General features: G+C 46.1%; 1 protein-coding gene across 3 annotated transcripts in view; it reads left to right on the forward strand.

Moving 5' to 3' along the window:
* The first annotated feature begins 449 nt into the window (after window positions 1-449).
* The window catches only part of Cds1 (CDP-diacylglycerol synthase 1), a 63,581-nt gene continuing 40,541 nt past the window's right edge, over window positions 450-23,489 (forward strand). Inside the window, exons 1-2 of one of the 3 annotated variants that reach the window (XM_063249356.1) lie at window positions 452-709; window positions 19,630-19,757. In XM_063249356.1, coding sequence (XP_063105426.1) covers window positions 596-709; window positions 19,630-19,757 — 242 coding nt within the window. In that variant the 5' untranslated portion in view covers window positions 452-595. Of the gene's footprint in view, window positions 710-19,629; window positions 19,758-23,489 lie in introns of all 3 variants that reach the window. The other 2 variants (XM_063249357.1, XM_063249358.1) reach the window with 2 other exon arrangements.

Here is a 23,489-nt window from a genome sequence, read left to right on the forward strand (position 1 = left end):
ACGACCCAGGCTCCAGCAGGCCGATCCTGGTGTCGCTGTGCGGGTGCAGCTCGGGGCCCGCCCACCCCCGGAGCCCAGACACTCCTGTGCCCCCTGTCCCAGCTGATGGCACCAGCCTGGAATGCCTCTGCCCAAGAGCAGGGGCGGGTCCTGCCAGACCGGTTTTCAAGTCACCGGCCCGAGGGCTCTGGTGTAGCTGGAGGAGCGGAGAGGGGCGCCGCCAACGTGCCGGCGGCGAGCAGCTCCCGCTGCCGCTTCCCGCGGCGCCCAGGTGCACGCGCCGCGCGGCCGCGCCTGCGCCCCTGCCCCGCACCTGGCGGCGGTGCGCGCACCTGGCGGGAGTCTGCACCTGGGCGCGCGGGGCGGGGGGCGGGACCGTTGCGTCACGGGGCGGGGCCGCGGGCGCCGCAGTGCAGCACGGGGGCGGGCCTGGGCGGGGCCTAGCGCGTGACGGGGCGGGGCGCACAGGTGGGCGGGGCGGGGCGGCCGCATCCCGGTCCTCCGCCTCCGCCCTGGCCTGCGTGGGACGCGCACCTGGCGACGCCCCCGGCGCGCGGCGCTCGTTGATGCCGTTCCGGGGTGACTGGGAGCGGAGATGCTGGAGCTGCGGCACCGCGGGGGCGGCCCCGGGCCCGGGCCTGGGGTGTCGCCGCCCCGCGAGGGGGACGCCGCGGGCGGCGACCACGAAACCGAGAGCACCAGCGACAAAGTGAGGCGCGGAGGGCGGCCCCGGGCGGGACCGGGCGGCGGCGGCGGCGGCTCACCCAGAGTGGGTCGGCACCGGGCGGGCGGACGGGACCCGGGGGTGTGGGTCGGGACCGCGATCCCTGCCTGCGCCGGGCCTGGATGCGCGGCGCGGCCGCCGCAAGCTCTGCCCGCTCCGTCCCCGCGGGAGCCGGGTCGGGCGGAGCCGGGTGCCGCCGGCCGCTCCGGTGCTGGGGTCGGGCTGCAGACGCTCAGTCGGGACTGGGACCGGGCTCTGGAGCTGCCAGTCTGCCGCCGTCCGGGTTCTGTCCGTAACGACGGAGTTGCGGGTTGGGAATTGTCACGCGCGAAAGGCATTGCTGTCTCCCGGCTTCTCCCGTCCTGGCTGACGGTGCAGTTCTGCGCACAGATTCTTCCACGCGCCCTCTGCCTCCTCTCCCCTTCAGGAATAAGTGAAGCAGCTCTGCGATCCTACTCAGGGCTGGAAAAAGCCAGGTCAGGGCGTGTTTGGTGGTGCCCGGGTGCAGGTGTGAACTTTGTAAGATACGTAGGTTTAGGGCTTTATGCACTTTATGGTTTAGGAAATTGTACCGGCCATTGTTTTATAAAACCGTCTGTTAATATTTCATTTTTGTTTGAAAAGGCTCAAAACACTTTATTCTTAGAAGCATTCTTTTTTGGAAGCCAATACCTGTGTTGCCCATTGAATTACGGAAGTGAAGTGGTTTGCCCACGGTCAAATTCAGTGCTTTTTGAAATAGAATTTAAGTTTCCTAATTTCCTTCTTCTGATTTGTATAATTACTGAGATTCTCCGGCAGTGCTGATTTGGGGTAGGTTCCACTTAAAAAGCTGATGAACTTGATGTAACCCAGGTTATAAACACTTGGTAGGAACTTATCACCTAAGATCATGACACTATAAACATAACAGTGATTTTAGGGCTAGAACTCTTTAGAGGCAGTGGGGTGACACTTTCTTATCCACCTTTGATCGCTGATGGAATAAAACCCGAGAAGTCTGTGATAGAACATATGTGCCATGGAATTTCAGAAAACAACAATTTCCAGCTATTGGAGGTGGAAGTTGCAAAGCTAGAAACAGCAGGCTGAGAATAGTGTTTGTGAAAACTGCCTTGGAAACTAGACCAAAAATAGATTTAATTAGGTTGGGATTTATTTTGTTTTAGCATTGTTAAATTTTAGAATGAAGGAAATACCAGCTTGTCCGTTTGACTTCCTTACCTAGAGCAGGCTAGCAGGCTTTTTCTGGAAGCCATGAATAAAGTACTTTTGGAATTAATTTTATTTTTAACATGATAATATATTCAAACTGGAAACTCCTTCTGTGGTGTGATTCAACTCTTTAGAATTGTTGTCTCTAGTGGTCTGTGACTGGGTTACCTCTCTGCTTACTTATTTATAAGTGCTGTACTTTTGGTTTTGATTAGTACATACCCTGGGTTTTGTTTTCTGAAAGTAAACATTGCCATGTATAACCTCAGACCAGCAAAGGCACACTCAGACTGTGCTGAAGGATTGCTGTGTTTTCCAAGTTCATCACAAGGAACCTTGGCAAGCTTCAAGACATTGAACCCTTTTCTGTATCTGTCCATTCTTATCAGGGTGTGTGTTTGAATACGCCTATATTCCAGGTCAAGGGCTATTTTAAAATCAGTGTGCTCTTTAGAGACTAGTTAATATTTGGTCCTTTTGAGTGCCTTTTCTGTTCAAGTCCCAGAAAAAGCAAAAGTCTTGGGTAATTAATAAGGGAAACGGAGGAGGTGTATTATACCCTGGTATTACAGTACACTCCCATGCATTGACATTTTGTGGTCTTTTTTATAGTGGTATTATTAACATGACATTCCCATTGTTCAGGACCCATTCTTAGCAAGAGGAGAGCTGCTGTACCCCACAGAATCAATGAGTGAACAAAGTGTTTCTAACCTGCTGGGGAACTTTCCAGATTGGTTCTTACAAGCAGGAGTGAGACTCGAAAGATGACAGGGACCACCTCCTCAAGAAACACACCCCCAACCCCCAAAAATGTAGGAGTTAGATTTGTTAGACCTCTGTACGTAGAGGGCCTGGCTGGACTCTACTTGGAGAATACAGGGAGAGCTTTAAGGAGCATGTGGAAGTTGAACTTGGAATTAAATGATGTCTGGAAATTCAACCAGGCAAGAGTTGGAGTAGAGTGTTCTGGGCAAAGGGTAGAGGGACTGTGCCATGGGTTCCAGGCACAGAAAACTGACATGAGTTTGGAAAACCTGGAGCAAAACCAGTGTTTGGGAGGTGAGTATGGAAATGTGAGAACCTTGGGGGGTTAGGTCTCGGTTCCACAGACTCTGGGACACCACTGGCAGGTTTCTCCCATCACCTTGGCAATGGTCTGAAGAAAGTAGTAAAGTGAGAATGACCTGCCAAAAGGAAACCAGATAAGAGGTGTTACAAATAGTGTAGATATGAGTTGAGGCAGGCTTGTGAAACCTGGTTAGGGGCGGTGGAATGGAGCTTGAGAAAGAGGATGTGCATTTCAGATGATGGTGATAGGACCTGGTCTAGGACCTTTGTGGTAAGATTGAATAAATAACCTTTTGTCTTTTGTTTGTTTGTTTTTTTTATTTTTTATCAGTACCAGGGATCAAACTCATGACCACACACTTGCAAGGCAGGTGCTTATGCCACTGAGCTAAATCCCCAGCCCCAAGAAGAGCCTTTTGGAAGACACATTTGGGTAGCAACGAATGAGTCTTTCAGTCTTTCAGCTTAGAGAAGCCGAGCTGAATGAGGAGGCTCAAGGTGGTGGAGGTTCACGATGACCTGAGAGCTCAAGGCCAGGTGCCAGCTTTGAGTTACAGTAGAGACTGGGAGAGATCTGAGCTGTGGTCCAGGTGCCCTTGTTTAGGGAGGGGCCTGGGGTCTAAGGGAGGAGGGCAGGCTTTAGGCTGAGAAAAGTGAGAGGTGAAATTTTAGTAGGTGTTGTCAGGAGGCAGCAGTGAAAGGGAATACAGGGAGGACAGGAGATGTGAGGGAAGATTCTCTTCTCAGTGGAGGGAGGCATGTGTTACGCTTGTGTGGAAGCAGTTAGGAGAGGGTAGGAGCTGAGCAGGGTGCACAGGCAGGTGCCAGAGAGGGCAGCTGAGGTGGAGGACACAGGTGGACATATGCCTTACCCTGGAGAAGAAAGCCGGAATGGAGGTTGACTCAGAAACAGTTTGAAAGGCAGAGGTGGGAAGAGCAAAGGCCATACATTTTCTCAGTAGACACTAAGGACAGGTGTCAGGGAGCTGAAACATCTTTTCAGTGTCACTGTTAATAGAGGACATGATGAAAATGACCCAGAGGCAACCACCAGAACCATCAAACCCAATGGGATTCATGTACACAGATTTGTTGGACACCAGATTGACACATCTTGGCAGTAAGTCATAATAATTACAGCTGTAGAGTGACCTGGAGTTCACAGGCTACTTCTCATCTGTGTTTGTTTGCTCCTCATAACCATGCATGGAGGGTCTGTGCCCATGTCATAGCTGAGTGGGGGTGACGTGGACTGGGATGCTGCAGGCAGGCCAGGGAGTGAGGGGTCTGGGAAATGGGCTCCCTGTGCAGAATGGACGGGGGGGGGTTACCTTTAGAAGGGGACACCTAGACCACAGGGGACAGACTGGAAGCGAGGGCAGGGGGTGTTCCAAGATGGGGCCCTCCTGTACTTGTAGATTTGGCTTTGTAAATTTGAAACAGCTGGAGACATTTTGTGCAATTTCTCTTACAGCTATGCTAGTATGAAATAGACCTTAAGCTTTTCAGTGATTTAGACTTACAGACACATTACAAAGACAGCAGCATTCCCCCTTCCCTAAGTGGTTGCATCTTCCGTAACTGCAGTGCCTGTGTCAGAACTTAAGCGAATGGCATCATGGGTTAGACTACTACCTGCATTCACATTTTACCAGCTACAGGCATTCAGTGCTCCGAGATCCACTCATCCAAACCGTACTTTGTTTCTATAATGTCTTCACTTTGGCACACTTTGCTATGAGCTGTCTTGGCATTGCCTGTAAGTGTTACACACATTGTTCTATGAGATACTTCTAGATCTAGGCCAGTGATGGTGACCCTTTTAGAGTTTCCAGGGGCATAAATGCCCCGCTGTGGTGTGTGCGTGCTGTAGGTTCACCACCTCTGATCTAGGCCGTTGTACACTCTAGGACAGCATGTAGGCTGATAGTTTCTGATTATTGATCAACTTTTAGTCAAGTGATTTTCTTTGATTTAGCTTTGATTACTTGCCAGGGTAGGACTGAAGGGACTTTCTCCTCTCTTTTCTGAAGGTTCTGTAGTTGACGTTTTGACAGTCACCAGTATATGATGACATAAAATTTGTTACTGTGCAAAGGGCCCAAATCTTATAGCATCTCTCTCTGCACAAGAGGAAGAGACCCTGTATGCTGTCCTCAGCTGACAGGAAGCGACCTGTCTGGGGTGGGTGTAAAGTCCTGGTTTCTTCCTCCCAGGGGTGCCTGTGTCTGATGGGTATGATTCCAGGAGGACTCCTTTTAAGGAAATTCAGCGAAAGTGCCTGTTATTACATCAGTAACTGTTCTCATGTTTGAAGGAGTCAGTCTACAGAGTGGCGTATTTTAGGATGATTCCCCCCCAAAACTCTTTTCTAGCATGATTATGTAATAATACTGTATTTTGTTGTTTTTGTTTTTGTTTTTTTATTTTGGGCGGAGACGGGAGGCTGCCCTAGGGATTGAGCCCAGGGCCTCATGCTTTCTGTGCAAATGCTTCATCACTGAGCTCTACCCCAGCCTTAATAGCACCTTTCGAAAGCTACCTTTGTGTACTTCACAGCCCAAGTGACAAGACGGAGCAGAATTTACAGCTTAGTGCGGGAGAACCCTGCCTCCACAAGGCTTGGTAGTGTCCTAAAATGGGAAAACCGGGATGTGATTGAACTGAGAACTGGAAGTTTGGTTTAGGGTGTGCCCTTCAGTGTGGGGATTTGATTAGGCGTGGACAGGGATCACAAATCAACAGTTGGGGATTTGTAGCAATAGTCCTACAGACATTTTGAGGGAGGAGCCTCCAAGAATCTTAGGACAGATCTACTCCTAGGGTTTCTTGTTGAAGAGTTGATGTAGCCTTCAGAAGTTCCTTCCTCTCTTTCAGAAGCAGTAACCATCCTAGCAGCACTCTGTAGCACTCTGGCTACCAAAGTCAAATTCTGTAATTTCTCACACTTGGATTTCTAAAGAACAGCTGAGTGTTATGCATTTTTACCTACCATTCATAGTTTTGTGGGTTTTTATTTTTTATTTTATTTTGTACCAGGGATCAAACCCAACCTTGTGCTTTCCAGGCAGGTGCTTGTGCCACTGTGCTAAATCCCTGGCCCTTCATTCGTGGTTTTTTGAGACAGGTTGTCACTACATAGTTCAGGTTGGCCTTAAACTCATTATATTGTGTAGCCTGGGCCAACTCATGGTGATCCTCTTGCCTCAGCCTCGTGAGTGCTGGGATTATGGGCATACGTCACCATGCTCAGCAACCTACTATTCATGATCTTACACTTCCGTTTCTATTTTGAGACAGCTATAGAATGTCCCCAGCTGTATTAACCTGTGCACTGCAGTGCACATTTTAATGCAAGGAATATTTGTGTATCATAAAAGTATTGAGACAAAGTGGGATAATTTAAAGCAGTTGTTTGGAAAGCTGTTCAGAAAAATTATATACATAATGTAATATGATTTGTGTTTATACATATGTGTTTGTAAAATAGACATTCACATGTCTTTTCATGGATAGCATATCTAAGTACAAGGCTTTGGTAGATTTGGTTTTTCTTTTTTAGAGTTCTGTTTTGTAATAATACAGATTTTGACTCAGTACCAGGAAAACAGGCCATTTAGGGATTTAAACATGTTTTCCAAGGCTTTATTTGGTTCTGCTTTATTGGGTTCAGTGTTGGTGAGGCACCCACTGTAAGCATGGTCCTGCTGGGTGGGCCAGGGATGCACTCAGCACAACACCTGCCTGCCTCTGCTGGGATGTTAGCGACCCTCTTCTCCTCTTTATACGCTGTGTATGTTGGAGAAAGGGATGAAGCTGCAATTTGCCTATTGCTCAACAACTAAGTAGAATATAGTAGTATTTTGGATTATGGATTCATTGCATGGAATACCAATAAAGTAATTTATTAGCTGCAGCAAATGGACAAGAAGATTATACACCATAATCAAGTGGGACTCATCCCAACAATGCAGGGATGGTTCAACATATGTAAATCTATAAATGTAATCCACCATATTAAGAGAACCAAGGACAGAAATCATATGATCATCTCAATAGATGCGGAAAAGGCTTTTGACACATTCCAGCACCCATTCATGATGAAAACCCTACAGAAAACTGAAATAGATATCTCATGCAAGTCTGTTTCATGGATTTGTGCTGGGAAGGCCCAGAGGTCCATGTAGAAGCTAGAAAGTCTGTGTCAGCAGGATGAAGAATCTGTGCCAGTTGGTTGAGCATTCTGCACTGGAGCTAGGAAGTAAAGACACGGCTTCCTTAAAAACTACCACAGCTGTCCTCAGTGACAATGAGGTCCTGAGCGCCTCTGACAATGAGAACAGCTGAGTTCATGTTAGGACACCAGCATGACAAGTTTCTCCTTGAGATTCAGTAGCACACAGCTTCCTCTCTGGAGCTAGGAAGTGATGCTCAATGTAAGGACCAGAGCTCCCCCAAAGTGACGCCTCAGCCATTCTTGGTGACAAGCTCCCCTGATGGTAACAGCCAAGTTTATATCAGGGAAGCCAGCATGACAAACTTCTATAGGAAAACCAACAGCGCCAAAAGAACTAACAGTTCCAAACAGCAACAACACTTAGGAGAACCCACATTGCTATTTTCCTCTCCAGTTCTTTTTATGCTGGCAGCAGTCCTCAGGTGGACCATCCATGCTCAATATCATGCCGATTCCGTTCAGCTGGTGAACATCAGGTACCAATCCACTGCAAATACAAAGGCAGTCCTGAGCAACAAAACCAAGACCAGGGCATCACAATCCCTGTCTTGAAATTATTATAGAAAACTACTATGATAAAAACAGTATGGTACTGAAAAAACAGACCTGGAGATCAGTGGAACAGACTAGAAGATGCAGAAACAACTTCAGACACACTAAGCCACCTTATCTTTGGCAAAGGTGTCAAACACATTCTCTAGAAGAAAGACAGCCTCTTTAATAAATGGTGCTGGAATAACTGGATCTATGCATGCCAAAGATTAAAACTGATCTCATAATTTTCATCATGCACTAAGCTAAAATTGGAATGGACCAAAGATCTTAATATTAAAACAGAAACATTAAATTTTCTGGAAGACAGAAGGTAAAACTCTTGAAGGCATTGATGTAGCAAAGACAATGAACAAAACCCTGATTGCACAGGCACTATCACAAAACAATCAACAACTGGAATCTCATCCTATTGAAAAGTCTTTGCACAGCAAGAGAAACCACCAGCAGTGACAAGACAGCCCACAATGTGTGAGAAAATGTTTACCAGCTGTTCTTCAGACAAAGGATTGCTATTGAGAACATATAAAGAACTAAAAAGCAGACAAACAAAAAAATCAGTCCTCCAGATTTAAAGACCCAATCCAAAAATGAGCATCTGAGATGAATACACACTTCTCAGGTGAAATACAGACAGCAAATAAATATGTGAAAAAATGTTCAACATCATTGGTCATTCAAGAGATGCAAATTAAAACAACACTGAGATTCCACCTCACCCCAGAAAGAATGGCTATTATCAAGAAATCAGCCAATAACAGGTGCTGGAAAGGCAATGGGGAATAAGGAACCCTTGTCCACTGTTGTTGGAAGTGTAGACTGGTGGAACCACTGTGGAAATTCCTCTAAAAACTAGGATTAGAGGTCCCTTTTGACTCAGCAATTTGCTTTCTGGCTATCTTCCCAACAAACTTAAAAACATTATGCCACAGTGATATATGTGCACCCATGTGGCACAGTTTGTAATAACTAAGTCTTGGAAACAACCTAAATGCCTATTAACTGAGGAATAGATAAAAAAAGATGTGGGGTTTGTTTTGGGTTTTTTTTTTGGTACTGGTATTGAACTCATGACCTTGCACTTGCTAGGCAGGCACTTGCACCACTGAGCTATATCACCAGCCCAAGATGTGGTATTTTTATACAAAATGGAGTACTTTGTAGCCATAAAGAAGGATAAACTGGAGACTTTTATAGGTAATTGGATGTACCTTGAGACTATACTCATAAGTGAAATAAATCAGATGCATGTGTAAGCATCATATTGTCCCACTAGTGTGAGAAGCTAAAATAAACAATGTATATATATGCATATATATATATATATATATATATTTAAGATAGTTATACTACTGATTTCTCTGAGTTCACTGAAGAGAAAGATTTGTGCTGGTATTCTTCAGACAATTGAATGCAGGTATCTTGTGCTCTTGGTGAATGATTTGGGGTTGATAATGTGCAGTCTATGTACCACTGTTGTCCCCTGATTGATGTGTGTTGAAATTTTTTTCTCTTTGAAATGAAATGGCTTTGATACAAAAGTAATTTATTAGCATAAAATAATTTAGAGTCTGCAAAATCCTTACAGGGACTGACTCTTAATGGTTGTATAGACAAGGAAGATAGTTGTAGATTTGAAAACTCAAATGCCCTTTTCAGTGGTCACAATGCGTTAGAGCCAGGATTTACCTTAAGTTTTCTGACTAAAAACTGTAAATGCTCTTAAATTTATAAAGTTAATTGAAACATTTACTTATGAATATTTTTTTCTGGAGTGTGTGTGAGAAAAAGCGATTGTGGGCTACTTTAGTCTTTCTAACGTATGAAATGTTGGTTTGAAACAAAGGCTTCTAGCTGAAAACCTGTAATTCTGTGATTTCAAACACCTGGACATAAATCAGACAAATATTTCAGGTATTTCTTTCTTATTTAATGACTGATTAGGAGAATAAATGATTAGCTTTTTATAGCTGTTTACACGGAGACTCACTTATTTGGGAAATGTTAATGCAGATGACATCACATTTTGCGATAATTCCTGGAACTAATTTAATGAAGCTAATGAATGGTTCTGTTCTTTGGCTGGATATTAATTAAATTGCTGCACAGCAGATTAACAGGAGGAGAAGCGGAGTTGCACATTTTCCTATGCACAGGATCCCACCAACTATGCTTGGTGAGGAGCCGGGTGGTAGAAGTGGGAGTACCATCCTGAGCCACAGAGAGGAAGGGGTTCGGGACGGGGGCGGGGGAGACCAGTTGCTGAGGGCTGAGGGACGGTGGCTCTGGCCACTGAAGGTTGTCTTGCTGCAGGATCAGGTCTCTGGAATCAGGTCGCCTGGGAGCCTCCCTCCTCCTGATAGATTCCTTCATAGGTTGAACGCCTTCATGACAGGCAGCCTTCCTTCTGGGTCCAGGGCTTCACTGCCAGCTCAGAATGTGTCAGAGCAGTGTATTCTGGGGTCATGTCTTTGTCTCCTACAGTCAGACCTTGGGGTCATGTGTCCTGGACCCCGATGGGACCAGGGTGTTGCCGACCATCGCTGAAGTCTGCTGGGCTCAGTTACCCACCCAAATGCCCACTTATTTCCACACAGAGAAGTCAGGTCTTTGTTTTTGTTTTTGTTTTGCTTTTAATGTCATTGCCCCTTCATATTTTTTTGCTTACGACTTTGTCAGACCTACCAAGACTTCAAAATTTCTTTTAGATAGAAATGGAAAGGCACAAGATGGGAGAAACACCATCCGGCCCTATGTGAGGAACTCAGGGCTCTTAAGCTGCTTTTTGGAAACAGCGTGGGCTTACATGTCTGCTTCCTGGCCAAGTTCCCTCTAGTGCCAGGACTACAGGCCAGCAAGTGGTGGGCTTGGTGAGAAGCTGCTGGAGCCAGTCTCGCCATCCCCTGGTGGCCCGGGTGGGACAGAGCTGGGCTCACCGCCATCCTGCCGTCCCAATAAGTCGTTTCAGTGTGGTGTGGCACCGTAGGCAGCAGGGCTTCATCAGTGCCACCTGAGATTTACCATTCCCCTCAATATCCAGAACTCCAGAACAGGAAATAAGGTCAGACTCATGACTTCCAAGGTTGTGGTTCTTGCTTTTCTCTTTTTACTCACTTTTGGTGCTTGCTCTTAAATTGTAGAGCCTCTAAAAAGTGTCGGCTTTGAACAATTCTGTGGGATGCTGTTCATGCAGAGTGTGGTGTAGACAATGTCTCCTGGAATTCTGCGTAAGAGTCCTCTGAGTAACAGTTTATAAATTGCATTGATACCAAAGGAACCACTGGGAATCTACCACCTGCTCGCTGGAGTGACATCCACTTACCACTTGAATTTTGTTATTTCCCATTTTTTTACTTGTCTTGATAAAGTCACCAGATATGTTTGTATCCTGAAATAGTCTACTGTTTAGTTTTTAATGTTTCCTTTTGTTATGCATAAAGGATCTTCAGTATATTGGGCACTTGGATTTCATAATTAGAATTTGGCTAAATTTGCTTTATCCTTGCAAATCCTATCCTTCGCTTATCTTTGCAAATATTTTGTTGGTGTACCATTTGAAAGTAAGTTGTAGATCTTATAGCCGGTCATTTTAATAGAATAGCATGCATCTCTTCCAGACATCCTCTTGCGCAGCCATGATACCACTATTGTGTTTTTAAAGCTAATGGTCACGAGTAGCAGGCATGGTGGCCTGTGCCTGCAGCTTCTGCTCCTTGGGCAAGCCGCTGAGGCAGGAGGCTCACTTGCATCTAGGAGTTTAAGACCAGACTGAGCAACATGGTGAGCACTCTCCGGGAAAAAAAAAAAAAAAAATCATAGTCTAAATTTTATGGTTGCCCTGACTGTGTCTGTCACAAGATCCCAGCAAGTTTCCCTTGGTACCAAAAGTATCCAAGAACAGGTTTCATTGTGCTTCACTCCCTTTTCTCAGCACTGAGAAAGTGGCACAGCCTGTAAGAGCAAGCATTCATAAGGAGGATCTCAGGCAGAGTTAGGTCTGTGATCAGAATCATAGCGTTTGGGGAAAACATTGTCAGTTTTCTGGATTTCTCTGTATGATCCCATCCTTTCTTCTATTCCTAATTTAAGATTTTTACGACTTACAGAAGTAACAGGGTAACGTGTAGTATTATTTTAATGCGTAATAGAGTGGTACATTCCTGGGAAAGGTGGAATGAATGAATGGTGTAGAAAGGCCTTAGAGCAGCCTTTAAACTAGATAGGGTTTGCCTGTTACCCTCGCCTTTGGGGGATGGCTGAAGACAGTCAGGCAGGGATGTTGCAGGGTGCAGCGTGACCTGATCCCCCGTGGGTCTCACGCATGGAGTTTCCGCAGCACACGTTATGGCCTGACCACTTTAGAAGTCAGCTGTCCACAGTGCTGCTGGGCTGAGGTCAGTGTCAGGAGAACTCCTCTGCAGTTTCTGGGACAATAGCATATTTCTTTGCCTTTTCTAGCTTCTAGAGGCTGCTTGTATCCCACAGCCAGTGAACCCTTCCTCTGTCCCCCCAGACATCGTCCACCTTCAGCTGTCTTCATCTCCCCATGCCTGACTCTCCTCTTTGGTCACCCTCTTTGGGGTTAAGGACCCTTGTGATCATATCAAAGCCACCTGGATAATCCAGGATGATCCCCTGTCTCAGGGTCATCTGGTTAGCAACTTCATTCTGTCTGCTGCCTACATTCTCCTGGGCCTTGCAACACAACATTTCCACAGGTCCTGGGAGTAAGACATCTAGCATGGGTGGACAAGTAATGTCTTGACAGGCTCCCTGGAAGCTTAGACATGATAAGGAGCCGTAACCTTGAAGGATAAGCAGCCACTAGCCAGACCAAGGTTAGGCACAGAGGCAAAGTGTTGAAAATAAGAGGGTGCCCGGAAGGAAAGGTTGAGAGGTTGAGACACAGTCACTCTCGGGAGGGCAGGAGGGGTCTGCTGTGCAGAGCAGCCCCTGGCAGGGTGGTCTGGTCAGAGCCACCCCACCCCATTCTTCCCTCTCAGATCTGCTAATGCAGGAGAAAAAAAAAATCCAGCATGATAGAGAGCTCCTTCTCCTCCCTGAAACAGTGAAGATGCTGAGGTCAAGACCACAGCCCGGCGTTCTTTCAAGGAAGCATGGCTCAGTGTCCGTGGTTTTTTTTTTTTTTTTTTTTTTGCGTTTTTGAGACAGGGTCTCGCTGTGCAATTCAGGCTGGCTTTGAGCTCGCAAGGATCCTCCTGCTTCAGCCTCCCGAGTGCTGGGATTACAGGCATGAGCCACCATGTCCGTGTTTTTAAAAGGCCACTGTGTCATTGCATGTACAGACCTCTGTGACCCTAGCTTGTTCCCTTTTGCTTGATGGCAAATTTTACTCCTGAGCTAAAATGTGAGGCTTGGTATGGGTGTAAAGGGACCCGCTGTGGAGCGGCTGACCGTGCCTCTGTGCCTCGCTTTAGGGGTGCAGCTTTGGGAAGCCCGTGTGATTTAGGATCTCGTGCCTGGTTGGATTCTAAACCTCCACCTGCCTTCTTCGATGGAGAGACTGCTGGGAGCCCTCATTTGTATCCTGGGCATCCTGGTCCCCAGTCTTGTTCCTGCCTCTCAGGCCCCAGTATTGGACAGTGCCTGGCCTTCTTCCTTGGGCCTTGCCTCAGGAGTCATCCAGAGCAGTCAGTAGCATTCATAAAACTGAGCGTACTCCCAACGCCTACATCGGTCCAAACTCATGGGACAACTGCCACACACCAGTGGTGTCAGTAGGAGGCCTCTGTTTCTCAGAGTTCTAGGGGCCGGAAGTCCAAAGTGGAGGCACTGCCTGTTTGGTTGCTGGTGAGGGTCTCTTCCTGACGTGCAGACAGATTCCTTGCTGATCTTGTGCGTGGCAAGGGGACAGATGGCTCCTTCGTGCTCTGTGCAGCCCTGGTCCACTCACCAGGTCCTCCTTTAAGACTGGTTATGCCCGGAGGGCTCCACCCAGTGCCCAACAACTCTTCCCATAGGGAGCAGTGATTCAGCACACGACTGTCCAGGGCGCGGGAATAGTCTATAACAAGCACAATTCAGTGCGTTTTGATAGATTTAGACACACTGTGCACCTCAGTCAAGGTAATGGACATTATCTTTCACATCATGGGTTTCTCATTCATAATTCCCGCTTGGTCCCTAGCACCCACTGATCTGCTTTCTGACGCTACTGAGTTTGTTTGCTGGAATTTTTTTTTTTTTTGGGGGTCTTTTTCCTTTTCATTGGTACCGAGGATCGAACTCACGACTGCTTGCTTGCAAGGCAGGCGCTTATGCCGCTGAGCTAAATCCCCAGCCCGTTTGCTGGAATTTTACACAAATAGGATACTATACATACATGTATTCACAAATATATGTGTGTATGGGTATACATATATGACACACATTTTGTCTGGCTTTTACACAGCATAATTAAGAATCCTCTGTGGACACTTAAGGTTGACTCATTTTGATTGCAGAGTGGAAGTCTGGAAGTAACACCATCCATTTCCCTGCTGGGCACTTGGGTTGTCCCTAGTTTGGACCCACTACAAGTACAGCTGCCCGGCACGTTTGGGTGTAGTTGTCCACAAAGGGATATGGATGCATACTGTTTCTTAGTCCTTAATCCTTAAGACGCTGCTAAACTGTCTTCTAAAGTGCTTATACTATTTTATATTTCCACCAGCAGTGTAGAAGAGTTACTTCTTTCACATTTTCTCCAACACTTGGTATGTCCTTTTTTAAAAAATGTCTGTCCTTCTTGTAGATGTATACCAGTACATGTTGTGTTTTGATTTTCATTTTCCCAGTGACTCATGATGTTGAGCATCTTTTAAGTGCTTGTTTCCCATTTGTATGTTGCCTTTGGTGAAATCTCTCTTCAAATACTTGTTCATATTTTAACTGGGTTGACTGTTTCTCCTTGCTGAATGTTGAGAGCCCTTCGTGTCTTCAGGACGTAAGGCCAGTAACACATTGTTACTACCTGTGTGACTGGCAGGGGTCACCTTCCAGCCTGTGGCCTGTCTTCTCGTAAGGGCATCTTTTGAAAATTAAAATTTTTATTTTGATGAAACTTGTATTTGTCAGTTTTTTCTTTTATGAATCATGCTTTTGCTGTTAGAGTTAAGAACTTTGTATAATCCAGAACTAGAGATTTTATGAAGCTTTTGAGTTCTGTAATTTATTTCATTTTAAATTCTGTATATGGTGTGACATGGATCAAGACCTCCACCCTAATCATGGAATTACTTTCCATTGAACTGCCTTTTTTTTTTTTGAGTATTGTGGAGAATCAGTTGACCATAAATGCATGCATTTATTTCTGGACATTTTATTTGGTTCTATTGATTTTTATATTTATGCCAATATGATATTGTCTGGATTATTAATAACCTTATGGGAACTTTAAAAAAGTGTTTTAAGCTCTTAGAAATTCTTGCACTTTATTATTTTTTCAAAATTGTTTTGGCTCTTTCGTGTCTTTTATATTTTCATATGAATTTTAGAGTCAAAGTAAATTCTTTTTTAAAAAAATTTTTTCTTTTAAAGATAATAAGACAAAACAGAGCAAAGCAAATCAAAACAGAACAATGCAGTCAACCCAGGACTTCACAATGAGATAACAGGGCATCAACAGTATTATTGGGTGTGAGCATACCTTCACACACAATAATATCAAACATAACAAAATAGTATAAGAATGCACACTCTCATTCAAAAGCATGAAAGCATTACAGGACTTCAAAACCAGGTAACAGGAAATGAACAATGGCTACTATAATATCTTATTTTCCTCAAAAAAGTTGTTCAATACCATCACATGTAATAAAAAATAAAACAACAGGATAGAACCAATTAAAACAAGAACAAGAGCATTATAGGACTTCAAAACAAGATCATAGTAAATCACCAGTGGCTACCATGTCTCATTTTCTTCAGAATAGCTGTTCATACCATCACACATAATAAAATCTAACAAACCAGGATAAAACCAGTTAAACAAATGAAAGCATTATAAGACTTCAAAACAATATAATAGGAAACTATGATTACTATAATACATCCCATTGTTCATCCCATGTTCAAAATAGCTGCCCACACCATCAGACAGAATAAAATCTCACAAGACAGAATGAAGGCAAACCTAACAAAATTGTGAAAACAATGCAAGAGTTCAAGACAAGACAGTAAGAAATTAATGGTAGTTTCCACCTTTTCCTCCCAGGTGTTCCCAAAGTAAATTTCTGAAAAAGAAAAATCCTGCTAGGTTTTTTACTGGAACTATGTTTAATGTGTAGATCAATTTGGGGAGAAAGTTGCCACTATAATCCCCAATGTGAATGGTTTAAAATCCCAGATACTTTATTTAGAACTGTGTACAGGTGAGGGCTTTGTTTAACATCTGTGAGCCTGCATTTTTTTCCGCCTCTAAAATGAAGGTAGACATTCTGTGATAAGAGCAGGTAAATCAGTATTTTTCAAGTGCTTCACTGCTATTTTATTTCTATTATACTTCAGCAAACGTTTAATGGAGAGTGAAAATATAAAGTGTAGCACCACCATGAGACCTTTTTCATTGTTCTGGGGATGGATTCCCAGGCTTGCCCCTCTACACTGCGAGTTTCTCCTTTATTTTGAGCAGGCTTTCACTAAATAAGCCAAGCAGCCCTGAACTTTCCTCCTGCCTCAGCCTCTCAAGCCACTGCCAGGAGCCAGCACTTACAGCTCTGGGTCTTTGTTTGTTTAATGCATGCATATTACTTGTGTAGTGGACTTTGTCCTGACATCTCCATATGTGATAGAACCTACTTCATCTTGCTCCTGTTTTCTGAGCACGCGTTCTCCATAGGAACTGGTTCTCCACAGGTCACAGAGGAAGTTTTCCTCCTCATTGAGACCTAATTTACCAGCCACCTTTGTACTCCGGCTTGGCCGTTGCATGGGAGTGGTGCCTCCTTCCCAGAGGAGCTGCATCATTTCAGTGAGACTGACGGGTAAAACGAGGAGCAAGGAGCGGTTTGGAAATGCAGTGCACGAGGGCTGATTTGGGGTAGTAGGGGAAAGGAAGGAACTTCTAAAGGAAGTGGCCTTGACAGTGAGGTTTGGGGAAAGATGAGATTTGGGGGACCAGCCCAAGAAGCAGGGAGAGGAAGAGGGTGTGGGGCAAGAGAGAGAGAGAAGGGAACTCCATGCTTTGTACAGAGCACACATCTGGGTGCAAGGGAGAGTGCTGTGCTGGGGGAACGCTGGGAGGTGGGCCAGGAGAGAGGGTGCCTCATGAAACACTGAGTGCTGTGACTTGGTCCTGGTGGTCTCCAGGGGAAAGTGGAGAACAGAGCAGTTCAGAGGTCGCTGAGGCCGTTGGGCAGGGAGGTGCTGGTTTCTGACTCGAGTAGCTATTCGCCAGCTCGGTCTGGTGTCTGCTCTGCAGCAGGAAGTGGGGAGGTGGTGGGTTTGCTGCAGGAGGACAGGGGCTTGCTTCCGTCGGAGTTCTGGTGACACTGGTGAGACCGCCGAAAGTGGCCTGTTGTAGGCAGGGATGCAGTTGCCGAAAAGGAGGCCATGAGCTTCCCAGGTCAGGCCCAAAAGGGAGGAACAGTTGCTTGAGGGCCACCTTTGAAGGGGTTGTACCTTCCCTCAGCACCGCAGTGCCTCTCCAGTCTGCAGGGCTGTGTTTGCAGCTCCAGTTCAGCGTCTCTGTGGCGAGGTGCTCGCAGAGATGTGCAGCAGGACCTTGCCGAGAGTCCTGGGAGCGGAGTGACATTGCTGGAAGGTGCCGCTATTTGGAAATTATCCTCTGTTCCTTAATTATCAGAATGGCATTGAAGAAACCTGCTTAAATTGTGTGTGTGTCCCTGAAGGGTGTGTGTAGAGAGCATGTGTGTGACTCTGAAGGGTGTGAAGCAGAAACCGGAAGCACCAGTCACACAACTGAGAGCAGCCTGGGATGGACGGTGGTGGCATCACCTTGTACCTTGTACCTTGTACCTTGGGGTCTTGGACTGACTTTGCAGGACACCTCTGTGTTGGGAGATCCCAGTCCAAATTCTAGCCCAGAGCTTCTATTTTATCGTGTTTTCCCAAGGCAAAGAGGCATCTTGTCATGCTGGTGTTTGGAGGTAGAGGTGGAATTAATACTGGTAGCCCTGGATTCCGGGTGCTGTTTTCTGCTGACCTTGTGACCTTGGAGGGCCCCCTCCCTTAGTCACCACCTCCACACACCCCTTGAGGCCCTCTGGGCCGCAGAAGGTGGAGAGAGGGTGGCAGGGAAAAGAATCCAGTGGGTTCCTGGGCTGCCGATGTCTGGGACCTGCTGCCTGCCACGGTGCCTGGCACCAGCAGGGCCAAGTCAGTGGCACCCTGCTGCACGCGTCCCAGTCTGCGCCTCTGCCCAGGTTGCCCGGTCCTGCTGATGCTTACCGATTCGGTGTGTGTGCGTGGGGGGGTGACCTGTGTGGCTTACGCGTTGCTTCTGGTACAGGGACACATTTAATTTCATAACTGCAGTAAACAAATTAAAATTAGTAAATGAAAGTTTATTACTGCTTTCTGAAATCTAAAAGTATTCCCCCAAAGGCTGAAATCTTACCTGGGAGATCACCTAATGTGGAATCAGAACATTTGCTAATAATAATGTACCTTACCAGTTCTTTTAATTTACTAAGTGTTTGGCGTTGTTATAATTGCTAGAGCTTTGGAGCTAGTACGAGCAGAGTTTGGGGTGAGCCCTTCCACTCTGGTTATTTCCTCTGAGCATCTCTGTCTTTACAGGAGCCCTTGGGGTATGGGAGCCTGAGGGGGTGGGGAGGTGACAGGACAGAAAAAAAGGGGAAACAGCTTCGAAACCAAGCATCAGATGACTTCTGTTTGCAGTGCTGCCTAGGCCTGCGCTCCTGGGAATCAGTCGGTGACCAGCTTTGTCCCTACGCGCACACACCAACATGCACACACATGCGCACCCCCACCCACCCCCACAGCCCCCCCCACGCATGCACACATACACACATACACATACCCCATGCACACACACGTGTACACACACACACTGCATGCCCCTTTACACACACTTTTCAAAGACAGTTTGGCTTTCAGATGACTTTTAAAAATCTTGCTAGTAAAGCCAGTGCTTTTGACCCATCCTCTTTACCTGTCAGTAAATAGAAATGATAATGTCTGTTTGGCCTGCTCCTCTGTCTGAGGGTCAGTCTTTTGAAGTTCTGATAAAATGATTGAAATTCAAGTATTAAATGAACATGCACAAACTCATATCCTGTTCATGCTTTGATTGTAATCCAATTAGAAAGGACACCGTGAGTAGCCAATCAGATTCACAGGGGTAACTCCTTTTTCTTCGTGTAGGTGGCAAAATAATAGATGTATGATTCTTATGATATATTTCTGATTTAGAGATTGCAAGAGTTGTTTTGTCTTTTGTTTAATCCTTTGTATTGAAATTTTGGTGAAGATAATTAAACTTTCCTAACAAGAATAACAGTGCTTAGGTATTCAAGATAGGTTAGTGACTGTCTCTATTTCAGGTGCTGTGGCTGAGTCCTTATGTGCTGGGCAATAAAATGAAGGCATTGACAAGCGCGTGCTTCTTTTTTTTTTTTCTTTTGTTCTTTTTTTTCTGTCTTTTTGGGACAGGGTCTCGCTATGCAGTTCAGGCTGGCCTTGAGCTCACTTTATAGCCCAGGCTTGTCTTGAAGTCGAAACAATCCTCCTGCCTCAGCCTCCTGAGTGCTGAGATTACAGGCGTGTGCCACCACACCTGACAGCACATGCATTTCTTGTTTTGTGTTGTTTTACTATTTTACAATTTTCTTTTTCTCTAATTTAGGAGACAGATATTGATGACAGATATGGAGACTTGGATTCCAGAGCAGATTCTGATGTTCCCGAAATCCCACCTTCCTCAGACAGGACCCCCGAGATCCTACAGAAAGCACTGTCTGGCTTGTCCTCAAGGTATGACTGGTGAGGAGCTGCTCCTGGCAGCCAGGTGACCCTTGAGGTCATCGCTCTCTGTGTGATCAGTGTGGGGACCACAAGAGAGAACCTTGAACTCTGGGACTTGCATAGTAAGTGATTGATGGGCAGCCTTGAATTTTTTTTAATTCTGGTTTTAATTGAGTTTAAAATTACTCTACAAAATTCCACAAAACTTTACCATTGTTTTATAATTGTGCAATGTTTTGAAATGCTTAATGGCCCCAGCAGTCCCGGCAGTTAGTTTTAATTGTGTGCTTTAGTAACATTGTTACAGTTTTTGTGAGCGGTGAGGAAGGACTTGCCAGGGTACACCTGGTGGTACACAGAAAGCAGCTGTATCCGCTGCAGCTTGGGGAAGTTGTGCCCAGCGGCTGTGAGTGCCACAGAGGTGCCACACAGACAGAGAGAGGTGCTGGGCCAGACAGAGAAGCACTGCGCTTGGTCCGCAGCAGAGACGGGGTCAGGCTTCCGGGATGGAAAGGCCGGACTCGCCTCTACCTTAGGCGCCTCCCCCAAGTCTGCAGGTTGATTACGGGTGCTGAGCCATCCTGTGGTCAATTGACACACATGCTCATCCCAGAGAGCCCTGATCCTAATTGTATTTATGAGATGCAGTGCATTTTTATGAGCTTGTAGCGAGACAGAAGTAGGGCGGAGGTGACCAGAGGGTCAGGCTAGGCGATCCTAGGCACAGGTGCTGGTGCCTGAAGCACAGCTGGCATCTCCTAAGCTTCTATTATTTTATTCTCTGCCTCTCTTAGGACAGTGGAAGCAGGAATAACCACAAGGCACTGTCTAGGATTAAAGGGAGGGAAGGGAATGGATCTCTCAACTGTATTGTCTCTTAACTGTACTTACATGAATTACACAATTTTAAAAAGTAAAACAGCATGTTTTATTCAGATTAGTGTGTGGTATGTTACACAGTTTTTTGACTGATACATGAAAATAAACACATTTTATACCAGATCCCAAGAGGCATATTAGTAAGTGCTTAACCAGCCGCAAACCGCAATGAATTCTTGTCATGTTGCACATGGTGTCACCTGACTTCCCTTCTTTTCGGACCTGTTCATTGTGACCCACACAAGTTCCAGATGCAACTTACTAATGTGATTTTACCACCACAGTTCGTAACCTGGAGTTTAAAAACCACAGGTTTTGTGGTTTCTAAAAAAATTCTATGAATTTGTCTTTTTACTTTCAGGGCAGAAGTATCCTAGGGCTAAGGGGGAAAAGGAAGAGGGACCCGGTTCTTCCTACTGTGTCAGTCATGGCCAGGCCGCTTCTGTGACGCTGAGCTGTGTCGGCTTCCCCTCCCTGGCAGGAAGGCAGTCGCTTCTCCAGGTCACTGCAGGCCCAGGTGGTCTGCAGCGCCTGCCTGTGTGACCCTCCCTCCCTTTGCCTGTCACCAGGCAGGGCCTCTAGAGATTGACCTCCAGGCCCCACGCCGGGGCTCCCACACCTGCTCTTTTGCCTTGGCCACTTTGTTAAGGTAGTCACGGAATGCAGGTGAGCACGCATTTCTAGTTACTGGTCTGTTGGAAGACTGTTTACGAGAGAAGGCCCAGTAGGCAGAAGGGGAGGTCCCTGGGCGGGGTCCAAGGAGGCTCCTCAGCAGAGGACCTCAGGGCCCCGTCCCTCGCACACACCCTGATTGCGTTCTCCTCACGGTCATGCAGGCCTCCACATGCCAGGTGCAGAGGCTCCGGGTCCCCCCACGAGGGTTTTACTGGACTGCTCACACCTGCACACACGCCTTCCTCCTGTGTGGGGCCCACAGCCCTCTGCAGTGGAGATGTGGACTCTGGCTGCCTTCATGACACAAGGGAGGGAAAGTTACACTGTAGGCTTAGTTCTGTACCCTGCCTTCAGGAAGAGAAATTTAGTTTCCACACCTGTCTTAGAAAAACAGAGCAGATGGTCGAGACAGGCGAAGAGGACTTTGCTTTATTGTCTACTTCTGAGGCCTGGAGTGATGCCCGGGCATTCTTCTGGCTGTTTAGGGAATTATACGCCCGGGCGGTGACTGTAAAGCAAAGTATAATGTGTATTGTCTCAGCCATACTAGTTCAAAGTGAGATCTTCAGATTGTTTAACCGGTAGGACAAATCTGTGCTGTCTTCCATTGAAATCGGGATTATTGTATTAGTAGTTCATGATTCCAGTTGTTTTCATGACCGGTTCACAGCTGTCCTTCACTTATTAAAACCTCCTGGCCTCTCAGACCTGAAGCGGTGTGGGATTCCTGTGTGCACTCCTAAGGTGATCCTCCTTCCTGGGGAAGGATTCTTTGCTGGTCTGCAGTAGCAACAGCAAAGAGTAGTAGCCCATATTCAGGGAGCACTCCTAGCTGGCTAGGCTACCCCATGCACATTTCCCCCCTGCCGCCCTGATACACAGTTACAGTCCTGCAGCTATTTTGTAACAAGTAACCTAAGGCCCAGAGATACTGTGTCCCAGCTCACGTAGCTACTAAGTGGCAGAGCCACTTTCAAACCCCTGTGTTACTACCTTTGCTATTTATGAGAGTTGGTTTTTTGTTTTTTAAGAAAAAGAAAATGTAGCACTTAGTCTCTTCAAGAAACTTGTTTAGAAAGAGTATGTGAATGTTTAAAAATCTTTGTCTTAGACTGTTTTAATCTCTTTTTAATTTAATAAAAAGATTGTTTTGCAGAGACTCAGAATTTGTAGATTAAAAATTTTAATTACATAAGAAATGTACGTGAATTGCAGGGAGAACCCTATAATTGTCATACTTTGCTATTTACTCTTTTACTTTTTTTTCCCCTGATGCTTTGATTTGAACCTAGAGGCTCTGTACCATTGAGCAACATCCCAACCTTTTTGGACAGACTGGGAAATTCTCCTGCCCACAGCCTCCTGAAGTGCTAGGGTTATAGGAAAGTGCCACTGTGGCGAACTGTTGTACTCAGAATCAATCAATCAGTCAATCTTTCTTTGTTTTTCATACTGGGGATCAAATTCATGACCTCATGCTTGCCAGGCAGGCATTTGTGCCACTGAGCTAAACTCCAGTCGCTGAATGTTTTTCCTATACATTCTATGTGTGTGTGAGATATAAAAATGTGCCCTGCCTTCAGGAAGAGAAATTTAGTTTCCACACTGTCTTACTGTTCTCTACCTTGCTGTTTTATTTTCATTCCATGGATTACTAGGAGCAGTATTTCTGTCCTTAACTTAGGCATCAAGGTTGCTTGTACCCAGGGCCTTACACGTGGTAGACAGGCACCGTGCCACTGAGTTAAGCTGCAGCCTTAGGAAGCGCGTTCAGTGGCCGCATGCATGATCTATCTGTGGCTTGGCTGTCAACTAGTTTATTCAACTACCACCCAGTTAAAAAAATCTCTGCATTAACTATTTTTGTCAGTGTCTTTTAGAATTCACAGTTATTCCCTGAGGATCACATTTTGAGAAGGGATGTCTTTTCAACGTGGGCACTCATCCAGGCTGGCTATTTAGGGCCCAAGTGCACATGTGCTGTGCACTGGGGGTGAGCGGGGGAAGGGCTGCATTCCTGTGGCTCCTTGACCTAGGCAGGCTCGACTGTGTCCCCCTCAAAGACCCCTGGCCCAGTCAGGGGTGGCTCTGCTCCTCCTGGGGGTTGGCTGGCTTGGGCAGGGTGGGCTCCAGCCAATGCTCAGTGCTGAGGGAAACTGTCGGTGTCACAGTAGTGGCACTGCTGCT

This window comes from Cavia porcellus, unplaced genomic scaffold (assembly GCF_034190915.1).
Source record: "Cavia porcellus strain 051 isolate PalLab524CR breed Dunkin Hartley unplaced genomic scaffold, mCavPor4.1 scaffold_5, whole genome shotgun sequence".
In the NCBI taxonomy this organism is placed as follows: domain Eukaryota; kingdom Metazoa; phylum Chordata; class Mammalia; order Rodentia; family Caviidae; genus Cavia; species Cavia porcellus.